The sequence below is a fragment of the Trichomycterus rosablanca genome, chromosome 4 (genome assembly GCF_030014385.1).
Source record: "Trichomycterus rosablanca isolate fTriRos1 chromosome 4, fTriRos1.hap1, whole genome shotgun sequence".
NCBI lineage: Eukaryota > Metazoa > Chordata > Actinopteri > Siluriformes > Trichomycteridae > Trichomycterus > Trichomycterus rosablanca.
Window position 1 is genome coordinate 20,000,607 of NC_085991.1, and position 13,695 is coordinate 20,014,301.

The 13,695-nt window shown below is 36.7% G+C and overlaps 1 protein-coding gene across 1 annotated transcript in view; it reads right to left on the reverse strand.

The window, feature by feature from the left end:
• The window catches only part of carmil3 (capping protein regulator and myosin 1 linker 3), a 122,127-nt gene that overhangs the window by 17,117 nt on the left and 91,315 nt on the right, over positions 1–13,695 (reverse strand). The window contains exons 20-29 of the mRNA XM_062993936.1: positions 11,114–11,168; positions 9,449–9,621; positions 8,675–8,743; positions 8,168–8,261; positions 6,912–7,010; positions 3,875–3,994; positions 3,662–3,775; positions 3,267–3,439; positions 2,351–2,438; positions 830–940 (exon numbers count right to left, since the gene is read on the reverse strand). Coding sequence (XP_062850006.1) covers positions 830–940; positions 2,351–2,438; positions 3,267–3,439; positions 3,662–3,775; positions 3,875–3,994; positions 6,912–7,010; positions 8,168–8,261; positions 8,675–8,743; positions 9,449–9,621; positions 11,114–11,168 — 1,096 coding nt within the window. The remainder of the gene's footprint in view (positions 1–829; positions 941–2,350; positions 2,439–3,266; positions 3,440–3,661; positions 3,776–3,874; positions 3,995–6,911; positions 7,011–8,167; positions 8,262–8,674; positions 8,744–9,448; positions 9,622–11,113; positions 11,169–13,695) is intronic.

Here is a 13,695-nt window from a genome sequence, read left to right on the forward strand (position 1 = left end):
AAGACTCTGGGCATCCAAATAGGTCCTGGATGACTTGTCCTATTTGATGGAACAATTCTGTTTTCTATCAGAAAGTTAAAAAGGAGATTTGGAGGAGGTTTGTACTTTAGTTTGTAACCTAAAGCTTAAGTGCAATTGGGTTATGCAGCAGGACAATGATCCCAAGCAAAAATCACCTTCACTTTTCAAAAAAAAAAAACAATTACGTTGCCAAGTCAAAGTCCTGATTGAATCCCATTGAGATGCTGCGGCAAGACTTAAACAGGCTGTTAATGCTGGAAATCCATCCAGTGTAGCCACATCAAGACAGTTCAACAAAGAACAGAGGCAAACTCATTCACTGTGATGTAAAAGACAAATTATCACAAATGTTTGATAGCAATTTTTACTGTCAAGGGTCGCACAGTTACTAGGTTTGGGAAGGCAGTTCACATAGGTAATACAGTGTTAGATGTTTTAAATAAATGTTTTATGAAAATGAATGATTTTGAGCTTACTTGTGTTTCCTTTATCTTACATTAGATTTAGTTGGTAGATCAATTTTTTACTACTAAATCAGCATTTAATTACCCATAAAGACAAAGTGAAAACATTTTTTGACATTGGTCAACTGAAGACAACCTGTTGTTTGTTGAACATAGTTTTGAAAAGCACAACTTTGTCCATAAGGGCCCACAATTAACACTGCATTGTCAGGACTAGCCGCAAAGTTAAAGAAGTTGCCTGTGGATCTCAGCACTCAAAATGTGGCAGATCATAGATCATGTAAACTAACATGACTGCATACCAATGCACTGTAAAATGCTGAAATGTAAATAAATGTACCCACTATGTTAATGCTGTTATCATCTTCAACAATGTCTGTATTGTCAGCATACTGAAGCATGGGACGCATCGTGGCGCTGTCGTCCATATGCCGTATTTCAGCCACATGCTGAAGCTGAATACCCAGTAAAAGACAGGATACAGTACAAAGTGTGACTGCATGGTTAAACAATAATAAGAGGTAGGGAACATATGAAATTTGCTGGACTAAAATCCTCATGTCCTCTACTTTACTTATAAGGAACAGCATAGGAAATATGCTAGGCACAGTTAGCAAATTTTAATAAAGCCATTAATGTTGAAATACAGTACATAAAAATGCAGCTTATTATCACAAATAGCAGACTGGATATTAGCAGGATATTTTCAAAATATGCAAAATCTAACATGGATTTAGATTGCTGGGGTTATTTATTTATTTTGAAGCTTTTCTTACACTAATGACAATACTAGCTACTAAACCGAAATGCAACCTGACTAACGGTATCACTTACCTTCTCTGGTCATGGTGTGTATATGGTAAAATCACTAAAATATGAGGCTTTAAAATGGGGGTCACAGTGGACAAAAGGTTTGAAAACGCTGGTGTGGGGCCGACATTTTGCCTCCAGAACAGCACTACAGTCCCTGCTGTAATGCTGTAAAACCAGTCATGAATGACTTGTGGTGTGCTGTCAGACCATTCTTTATTCATTCATTAATTTACAGTAGCCTCTTAATCCTGGCCAAGGTAGCGATGGGTCAGACACCACCGGAAAACACTAGACACATGGCAGGAATATACACTGGACAAGAGCAAATCCATATCAGAGCAACAGAAACCCACACATTTACTCACTCACATCTGGGGGCAAGTTAGAGCAGCCGATTTATTATCTGCATATATAGAGCAGCCGATTTATTATCTGCATATTCGTGGTAGGTGGAAAGAAAGCAGCATACTCAAAGGAAACCCAGAGAGAGAACATTGTAACTCCTCACAGGTGAGGGTCAAACAATAGGCCTCACAAACCATGCTGCTGTCTCTGCGTCACCCTTCCAGCTATGCTATCATGCCATATGGGCCATTCTTGAAAAAAGCAAATGAGAGATTTATTTCACAGTTTGAGCTCAGGAACTTTTCATTTACATTTACATTTTCAGCATTTAGCAGACGCTTTTATCCAAAGCGACTTACACAATGAGCAGAACACGATGAGCAATTGAGGGTTAAGGGCCTTGCTCAGGGACCCAACAGTGGCAACTTGGTGGTGGCGGTGCTTGAACCGGTAACCTTCTGTTTACTAGTCCAGTACCTTAACCACTGAGCTATCACTGGCCCGATACTGATCACTGGTTCTTTTCATGAACATTAACTGTGTAAATTACATTTGTGTGTCCACTTTCACCTTAAATTGTGGAAATATCATAAGAAAAGAGTACTTGCGCCACAGGGTGCACCTGATCCTGTAAAATTACCATTACCATTTGCTGGCAAAATACAAGGGTAAATGTATTTAACACAGAAAAATTAGGCAAAAGGTACCAATGTCTTGTGAGTGGAGTAGAGGTCCTGAAGAATCTGGTCGACGACAGAGTTGGTGAGATATGAAACCACTGACAGCTTCACCTCTCTTGGAGTGAAACAAGAAAGATAAGAGAAAGAAATACTAATAGCAAAACATAGTTTGCAATCTTGCAAGGTTTCTTTTTCAAAGAACACATATTTAACACAATCATAACAGAACTCTGATTTTTTATTCCTAGAATTTGCCATTTACATACATAAGCTACCCACTTTGAAAAATAAAAATACATTTCATTTATATGAAAAAGGTCAATCAGATTAAAATTATTGATTACTTTGTTTAGTTCCTATTTGAGCCATCTTTGCTATCTATTTCTGTTATTGGATTACAAATCACAAATAATGTTCACAACACCAGTGAGATATTTTTGCACATTGCTTTTTATACATTTAAAAAAATTTGTTTAAGTTAGTTCAAACCAGTAGCATAACTTTGTCACAGATGTTTAAAGGAGTAAGGTGGTAGCAGCCGCGTCTTATAAGTGTTATTCTCTCTGGTTGCAAGTTTTCCTGTATATCATGGCTTCAGGAGAAAACAGGTGTGGCAGCTTATGCGCTGACAAAGAGGATAGCGAAAAGTCACGATATAATAAAAAACTTACACCTTTTGAATTAATGCTCATGAGATGTGCGTGCTTGTCAATCACATGTGAAATTAACTGAACTTTAAAATAATCTCTTTCTCTATATGATCCACAAATTTAAATGCTATTTAATATTGCTTTTATATGTATCATACTGATAGATCTACAAAAAGATGGGATATTTATTTACTACACAGTAAAAAGAGATAACTCCTATTTTTTCGGGTAAGATGTCTAAATACTTTTCCAAGGCACTGTGTGTGCATTAGGGTGTAAATCCCATTTCTTACTCCAGAGCTTGATGGATATCATCAGCTGCTTTCTCCATCAGTGCAGAACGGATGGCAGAACGAGGGATGGACACATGCTCAGAAACAGTGGACAGAAGAGGAGCAAGATGCTCTGCAGTGCAAGAGAGTGGACACAGTTCCTGACATAGAGATACCATGGAGTCCACAATAACCTAGACAAATGAATTAATAGATCCATTGTTAATTAATCATTTCATTATTGCAGGCCATCCATCTCTATAAAAATTTATCTATCCAGCTATGCATTCATATATCAGTCTACCCATTCATCCATTTATTCTTGTATTTATTTAACCATCCATCCATTCATCCATCCATCTATCCAGTTACTGTGATTACCATAAACAAGAACAAAAACAAGCAATAATCTTTACTTGTAGCTCTTTGTCAGCAGCTGTAGCCAATTCTGCAGTAAGAGACTCCAGTTTCTGTCTGACCTGCCCGTCCGCAGAAAATACATGAGCCAGTTCACACAGAGATGGGTATAGCTGTAAGAGATTTAAAACCATAATGAATTTAAAAGCAAATCTAAAGGACAGCATGTTAACACACACCTTTTTTCCTCTGATAAAGCTCTTAAGACTTACAGCACGAGAGTTTCTGGCCTCCTTTAAAATTTGTCTGGCAGCCTGCAGCTCTTCTGCCTCACCTGCTCCTCTCAGAACACACACTTGCTGCTGTACACGAGCACACAGTCGTTCCATAACCTGAAAAACAAAATTACAGACATTGGAATTACTGCAATTATCAACTACCTATCCAGCTAGGACTATCGAATCACCAAGAGTAATCTAATTGTGGCTGCAGTAGTGATTTTTAAGTAACCAACATGCAGATAACTCACATACGAGTTGAAATCCTTAAAGCTTGTCTACAGAGGAACCAAACGGATAACTTGTCTGAGCCTTCATTTTATACCAAACTGTGGTCTAGGTGTTGTTTCTTTTTTCCCTTTTTCTTCCACTTGTAGCGCATCCAATTTCTACCCGTCAATCATCCTCTCACTAATGCTGGTACCTGCTCCTGATTGGGGAGGATGAGGCTGCTCCACGCCCCCTCCGGCACAGCAATCGAACATCTTTTCACCTACACTTGACGAGTGCAGTGTGGTGAACAGCGTGTGTTTTACCGCTGCGCCACCTGAGCGGCTTGGTCTGTGTGTTAATGATTGTTTAGCTTTGTTTGCTTTACAGACAATGAATGAATGAAGCTCTTTCCGGATACAATTATGCACCACAGCTTAATGTCATGGAGGGAGAGTAGCCCTCTAAAAACAACTTTTATAGCCACTATGCTTTATCTCTTTTTCATAACTTAAACTTTTTGACCATCACAACAACCCTAGATGAGCAAGCTGCCCGTTTTCTGAAGCGGGCCCCCATTTGGACCCATGTTGCCTGGGGGCTGCGGCAGTTGTTAGGGCACTGCTCATTTATTGCTCTTTCCTGTTTCTTGTTGCTTGCACTCTGTGACAACCAGTTGTAATTTCTGCGCTATCCCATTTTCTTCCTTGCAGGCTGCAGATATTTGTGTCTTTAATATGTCTACATCATTTTGGCCACCACATTTATTTGCATTTAACCCCTTTTGTTTGTAACTTTTTACCCACAGTATTGTTCTACCAACGGTTAGCATCCTGCATGTTCATTTTTAATTATTGCAGGTGCAGGGCTGCACCTGGTGCCTCAGTGTCAAGACAACCCACCCCATTACACATGGCACCAGTTTCCACTGCTATGCAGATGACACAGAGTTGTAAATATGCACTCAGTCATCACTTTGATTATATTATTTCTATTCTATAATATCTGCACTGCCTGCCAATTAAATTCCATTATTTAAGTACAGTTTGTATTTAAGAGAATAGCAATCTCATTGCCTGACATCTTTGGAACAAACTCCATGAAGTTTGAAAAACTTCATATTCACTCAGGAATTTATTTTTGTCTTTGCAAAATATGAGTGTGTGCCTCTGGTCCTGGGAGTCTGGGTAGTCTAATGTGCTCATGGTCTGACCCACATGATGGACAGTTTTATGTAATATGTTGGATCTTTTGGCTCTTTCAGCCCTCTAGGATTGGGCCGGCCAACCCCACTTTAGACAAAGACGCAGAGCTTTGGGGTTCATGTTCATAGAGATTTGCGGTTATCAGGGATGTTGGGTTGCAGTTGTTCTGCCTTTTAAATACGATCTCTCAGGTTTAGAGAGATCTTTATCCTTTATCCTGGTCAGGGTCATAGCGGGTTTTGTTTTAGATTAAAACATAGAAAGCAAGACAGGAATACCTTGGACAATGTGCCATTCACAGGGCTTTCAGACATAGCCAATTATGCAGATGCATGGTTTTATATTTTATTATTAGTAAAAAATAATTGATTTAATCAAATAAAATGATTCTTCCTAGAAGTAATCAGTATATACAAAGGCCTACTATATTTTGGCCACAAATCAGTTTAACCAAAGACCTGTGTCAATAAATTTTTTCTGATCAGTTTGAAAACCATTATAAATTAATCATGTAAATCATATATGTTGTCATAAATTAAAATCAAGACTAAATTATATGAAACTGGCAGATGAGTGTAAAGGAGTCATTGCATCATGAAGTGGAAAATCACACAGTGGTGACCTTGTGCTGTTGAGCAGCTGAAGCCTTGTAACAAGCATTAATGGGCAAAACTGAACTCACATAACTGCAACAATCAATATCCTTAGTTCCCAAATGATTAAAAGGTGTAATTAATATGAAAGGTTTGGCATCCTGTCCAGGGTGTGTTATTGTATTGTGCTTAGTGATTCTGGGGAAACTGGATTCACTGTATGGATAAAGCAGTGGTAAAACATGGAAGTGAAATGAAATTAGTAAGTAAAAATAATAAGTCTTTTATTTGTTCTTTTGTCAGCTACATAAATAAATTCTACAAAATAAATCCTGAGTTTTAACAAATCCACTGTTCTTTTTATTGCATTTTACAAAATATTCCAACTTTTCTGGGAATGGGGTTTGTAAAGCATCTGCACTTTTTATGTATCTTCGCTTATTTATTCTGTTTTTGGTACTTTACTGCTCATATGACTTTTTTTTTACTGCTACTACTACTACTACAAGTATTCATTCATTCATTTATTGTCTGTTTTACCACCACTTAATCTAATTCAGGTTCGCGGTAGATGCAATTTACTGGGCGAAAGGTAGGAAACATCCTGGACAGGTTACCAATCAATCATAGGACAAACACACTTACACACACACTGATACCTAGGGACAATCTAGTATCTTCAGTTAACCTGACTGCATGTCTTTGGACTGTGGGAGAAAACCGGAGCACCCAGAGGAAGCCAACACGTACACGGGAAGAACTGCACACAGAAAGAATCCATACTGCTCTACTACAACTCTACTACAACTATTATTATTATTATTATTATTATTACTAGTAGTAGTAGTAGTAGTAGTAACAGTAATAGTAGTACTAATAGTAGTAATACTCCATCAGATTAACTTGGCTAACTTTAATGCAATTGTATTTTTTATTTATTCATTTAATGTACATTTATAGCTAAAAAAAAATGTAACTAACAGCACCTCAGATTGACTGGCAGTATGGTAGGTAAGAGATTACCTGCTCAGTAGTACTTGTAACAAGACCCTGGTGCAGTCGGAGAGCCTGCTTCTGAGAGAACCGTTGAGTCTGATTGTTTCTTAACAATGCCTTTTGGATCTGGCAGAAGGAGAACAATGATATCTGTTATAACTGGCATAGTCCACCATGACAATGATATTCATATAAGCATTCCACTCACATTAGAATTAAATACTTGCAAAATTAAGATAAGCAGTTTCCAACATTTCCAAATTGCCGCTGTGTCAAGGTTTTATTTTTCCATGATTAATGATGTACCTTGTTAAATTCAATGGCATACATTTTTAATGGTGATACAAAAATTATTAGCCATGTCATTAAACCACCTGCCTAATGTTGTGTATGTTCCCCTTGTGCCATCAAAACAGCTCTGTCCTGTCTAGACATGGACTTCACAAGAACTCTGAAGGTCTGTTAACTGGCACCAATATGTTTGAAGCAGATCCCAGAATTCTTGGACCAAAGGTTTTCTAGCGGGAACATTGCTATGAGTATCATACTGCCTCTGCCGGCTTGCCATCCACCCATAGTGCAGTCTGGTGCCATCTTTCACAAGGTAAGCAAATAAATGCAAATGCACTCACATCAATGTGTTTCTTTTAGGTTGGATGGGGAGTTCTAAAATGCCGATAGTTCCGTATCTTTGGGTAAACATAAGAGGCACTTCATTCTATACGACACATCTTTTCATCTTTTAATATTTTGTAGTATAGAGTAATGAATTTGCATAGGGCAAATATATTGGGGTAAAACTATACATTTTATTTTGGAAATGTATAGAGTAAAAGTAAAAGTTACTTTTTTTAAATTAAGTACAGATACTCAAAAAAAAAATACTTAAGTACTGTAACAAAGTATTGTTACTTTAATACATTACACCACTGGGTAAATCACCCAGGCACTGAAGCAGCAAAGCATTCTCACACATCAAACTACTTACACAAGGTTTAATTGTTGGTAAATATTTTATAGTTTTGTAAAATGCAACAAAAACTAGAATTTGTAATTTGCTAATTTTCTTAAATATTGATTTTACTGACAAAAGTAATAGTTATTATAAGTAATAAATGTTTTAGATTTGCAATGTTTTTAATTGATAAAAATTGTTGCCTTCACCACACTCAAAAAAGTTGGCACAAAGGCAGGTTTCCTACTGTGTTACATCTGTTTAATTGTTTGGGAACTGGGGATACTTATTCTTGCAATTTAAATATTAAAAGTGTGTGGTTGCTCACCTTCATCACAGCCAGTTCTGTCCTCTCTGGGGCACTGCGGTATGCCTGTGTAATATCACTAAGTGGTAAAGGCATGAACTGCAGTGTGAAGTTGCTGAAGAGTAAGGGCAAAAAAAACTAAGTTTTATGTGCAAAGCAGAAAAAGTTCCCTTTTCACTTTCTATACAGTCCAGCTCATTTTCACTTCTTATTTTATAACCTTTTTCCAGATACAGAGAATAAAACAAAGCCAAATGTTGCTTAAAGGTCAAGCAGCATGTAATAAATATAAAAATATTTATTATATGCTGCTTGACCTTTAAGCAACATTTGGCTTTGTTTTTTGGCTTTGTTTTATTTGTTTGAAACCATTAAATATCTGAGTCATTTTAATTAAATAATATTTCTGCATATCTAATGAAGTGGAAGGTGAAATTGGTAACTACAAAATATTAAATTGTGCATACGGTAAATATGTTAGCTAACCTGACAGTGTTAATAGGTTTTGTGTGTGACTGTATTTCTTACTGCTGTAGAGAACGGGCCACATCTTGAAACCCTGCAGCTGTAGTATTGTTCCGATCCCATGTTACACTCCTAAAAATAGGAGAAAAACAGACAAGCATTTGCAAGAGAATGAGTCATATTAAAAGGCCTAGTAACCTTTCAAGGTATCTGCCAGAGGATTCTATCTTTTTAGCTTTCAAACTAGTTTGTTAACTTCTGCCCTGCTCATGCTACCCTAATTAACTATAAGTGATGTTATGAAGCAGAAAAGCCAAGAGCAACAACAGCTTAGATACACACAAAGTCATACAGAATAGGGCCAACAACTGCTTTCAAGTGTTCGCTAGAGTTGTGTAAAGGCAAGTAAAGTTAAACCTATAGGGCTCCAGACTGTAAAACTACATTCTGATTAGTGAATTATTAATTTTATATCACTTTATTTAAGCCAAAAAAGCTACACAGTAATATTTTAAAGTGTGGTGTTGTTTTGGTAAACAAGAAATTAACACGACAACTGCTACAATACACAAATACAATGAATAAATGGCAAATATGCTCCACCACAACTTACTTGCTCTGTTTTTATCTTCAGACTGCTATTATGTTCCTAATTCCGTATTTTTAACAAAAAAATTAAAACAGGACATTTTTTTCCCAACCTGTTGAAGCTATCCACTATCTTTGCATTGCTAGCCTACTTGCTTTAAGACAATTTGAACACATATTTTCTGAATTAGATATCCAGAAAAAAACTGCTTTTGATACTAGCATTTTGAATTTTGTACTATGCTGTACCTGAGAGTGGTGTTAATCTGCAAGGCCTTGCTCAACATCCTGGCACCTGTGTCCTCCAGGAGGTTGCCACTTATGTCCACATTCCTGAGACATGCATTACTGCCTAGTGCATTCACTAGCACTGTTCCCCGGGAACGCAGTCGGGAGTCAGCTAGAGACAAAGACTGTAGACCCTAGAAAAACAAAAGCAAGATTAATAAGATAATAGAGAAAGAAGTGTAAGTCACTGTCACTATGCAAGATGCCTTTTTAATAACCCTAATGAAATGACATGTAGGCTAACCCAGATATTTTCCAGGTTAAGACCTATAACAACTTCCAGGTAAATACCAGGTCGGCTTATGTCTTAATGGAAGCTGATATATTACCTAAATAATTATTAGCTGTTATTGTTGCTTTCTACAAAGTGTTAAATAAAGTATGTACATCTGTTTGTGAATGAGACATTTCACTATGTCATTAAATGATTAAGTTTAAATTAATGAGTAAAAAAATTGTTTTATCAATTTAAAATCAAATCTACAATGCAATAAAGCACACAAAAAGCCAAGTGGGCCGAACACTTTCTAAATATACTGTACTAAGAGCCCTTGCTCCTGCTTTTTCGCTGTTCACACAAACAGAAACAAACTTCGATCAAGCTTTAAAATGCCCACTGTGGAGTGAAGGTGTCTTTCTTGCTTGCTAGCCGCTAAGCCTGTGACAAAGTCAAGCTCACTTGGCTGTGAACAGAATCACTTTTTTCTTTATTTTGTGGTTGTTCTTGGACCAAATTCCAAATGCATCAACTTCCTTTACATGTGTAATCAGCCTTTCAGTTCAGAAAAGATACAATATAGGAACTTGTAACTTATGCAAACTAATGCAACTAACTAACTAAACTAACTAATGCAAACAGCAATAGTAGCTCAGTAATAGTGAGAGTTGAAAGATTTGAAGATTTGTGCATGTGCCTCTTTGAATATGCCAAATATAAAAAAACAGTTGTGTGTGGGTGTGGGCATATGTGTGCATGATCAGTATAGGCCTTTCTTTGTTTGTATATCTGGTTAGTAACTTCATGAATAACAGAGTGAGCTCATGTTGCTTTCTGCACTGAATGGGTCATGCTGCATGCCTTGGAGCGAAGGAAAAAGAAACAAAATTGAGGATTCATATTATTGCAAAACAAAAAAAGAAAAAGAGATGAATCATTCAGTGTAGCTGTTAAGCACAGCTTTCATGAAGCATGCTTGCTAATGAGCAGAATGTTTTTGTTCCTCAGTAATTTAGACATTTCTCCCAACTGCACTGTCAACTTTTGCCTATTGCATGACAATATTGCTGGTCGAGTAGGATTGCAGACTAGCACATGCCCCTTTAACGTGTGAACGGGCTATTCTTTAAACAGCCAGAAGTCATATCCCATGAAGCTGTATAGCAGATATAAAAACATGGTATACTTTAAGTATACCTCTGATTTTTGTGCAGGCACTTTGACCACACAGTAGCAGATGCTGTTGCAGTGCCAACAAGGTGATACCATATCGGCCTTCTCTTTTTTTATACAAAGCTTATTGTGTCTGTAGACCGCCTGCAAAACAGACTGCTGTGCTACCCAAGCAGAATTGTTTCAGATAGTCTGTATCTGTGTGTGTGTGCATGTGTGTGTGTGTGTGTGCTCACACACTCTTCTTCTTGGACTAGTTGCACCAGTCTTTGTAGAATTTCATCCAGTATCCTGCAATTAATTAGATTTAAAAAAAATATATATGTAAAATCAACTAGGACTCTAACCATGTTAATTGGCTAATTAATTAAACAAAGGTTTATAATTATACGGGGTAAATAATGTATCATTCTGAATAATATTTGATGTTTAAAACCTATTTTATGTTGCAATCCTCTGCAGTCAGTGTCTCTACAATGTAAACCAAATACAATAACAATATCTTAGCATAGCACCATTTGTTTGTTAATGTGGTGATATTCACATTCTGTAACCATGTGCATTAATAATAAATATTTATTCTTCTCATTATTTACCTCTGTATTAGTAAAAGAGCATTGAATTGCCAGGGCTATATGCAAGTCCTTTTCTTCACACCAATCTTTGTAAATGATTTTTTGTCATGATGTGATCTTACTATGTGTATGATGGCACTGTAGTGCTAAAAAGGACTTCCCTAAATTCTCATGACCAACTTAAAAGCTTAGTATATCCCTACAATGTACTGTCAATTAGAGATCTTTAAACAAAGGACTTAGAAAGTATTCAGTCCCCCCATGACCTTTTATTATGTTGTGGATTTGATTTTGAATGGACACAATTGACACTTTACTCATCAGTCAATACTTTGTCATTTATAAATTACGAAGTGAAAATGTTTTTATAGTTGTTTTGGAAATCAAAACAATCAAAACTGAGTTATCTTATTCACAAAAGGTTTTTAAAAACTAAATTCAATACTACATGCCCTGTTGGTAGCAATTATAACTGCAAGTCTTCCTGGATACGTCACTACAGGGTTTGAACAACTGGATTTAGGCAGTTCATCCCATTATTTATTGCAGATCCTTTCAAGCTCTGTCAGATTGGCTGGTGAGTGTGTGTGAACTACCATCTTATGTAATACATATGAATGGATACATATGTGAAAATGCTGCTTGTAGATTATAGCTCAGCATTTAATACAATTATTTCCCTGTAACTTCACAGCAAGTTCCATGATCTGAGTCTCTGTGCAACTGGATCCCAAGCTTTCTCTCAGGTCGGTGCTAGGTGGTTAAGATGGGCAAAATTAGGATGGGCTGTGTATTAAGTCCTCTTCTCTACTAATTGTATACCTATGACTGCACAGCCTACAGGGAGGAGATTAGCTTCCTGATATACTGGTGCCAGAAAAAATAACCTTTCACTGAATGTCAGCAAGATCAAAAAGCTGATACTGGACTTCAGGATGTAGGAGATGTGCCCACCCCCTTTACTGTCAATGGATAGAGAGGGACAGCTGCTTCAAGTTCCTCAGTGTTCACATCACAGAAGAGCTTACATAGACAGAAAACACCACACAGATAGTAAAGAGAGCACAAATAGCTGAGGAGGTTTAGTATGAATCCCTGCATAGTCAGGATATTTTACACATGCACTGGGTTGTAATCACCACCTGGCATAGGAACTGCACCACTCAAGCAGAGAACTCCACAGAGGTATGGACAGCCCAGAACATCACCAGAGTTCAGGTTTTAATTGTGGACTTTTATAGTCTCGTGTTTGCCTTTGCAAAATATGATCAATCAATTCAAATTGCAACAGGTAGACTCTATTGTCTCTATAGAATGTATGGCTCAAGCATTATTTTAAACGTCATACATTAACATTTAAATCCCTAGAACATCTTTTGTGGGGTTTAAAGAAACAGTCGCTACATGAAAGCCATCACACCTCAATGAGCTGGAAGCTTTTGCACAAGAAGAAATGGCAAAAATTCTACAAGAGAGGTGTCAGATTGTATAAAAAGTTTTTTTATTTTATTTAATCCTATACACATCACTATAATAATACCTTTAAGGTGAGTGGGATTGAATGTTTTTTATTGCAATTGTATTTAATACTGAATGATGTCGGCTTGAGGATGCCATCAAATGTAAAACATTACATTGAAACTGATGTCCAGAAATTCTTCACAATCTGATATTATAATAAACTGCATTAAGCTAATTACACTTGTTTTTTTAATTACTTTTCTATTTCTCTATTAGTTTTCATTATTAATTCAAATATAGTCTAGGCCAGTCAAGGAGGTCCCTTTAAAGATTCAATGTTTCTGTAAGGGAGTTCCCTGCCAGTGTTTCTCTAGGGTTGCTTATTAAGGTTTTTGGACCTAAATCTCTCTAAAGCTGCTTTTTATGGAAAAAGCTCTATACAAATAAATTATACTTGACATCTGTTAGGCACCTACCTTGCTATAAACACTGTGTACTTTCAAAATACCAATAGTGTTATTAACAGAAAATAATTGTCATGTTAAAATGTTTTCATATTGGTTTAAAAAGCAAAACATGAGGCAAGCTTTTATAAGAAGGCGATGTCATAACGCTTAAAGTAGATAGTATGATAAACATTGCATGAGAGATGTTATAAACCTGTTGGCAATGGGTATGGCTTAAACACCTGAATATCAGGTGTAATGTGAAGACATACTTTTGGCCATATAGTGGATTGGTTTATGACAATATTACCGCGCTGTATATAAATGGTAAATTAT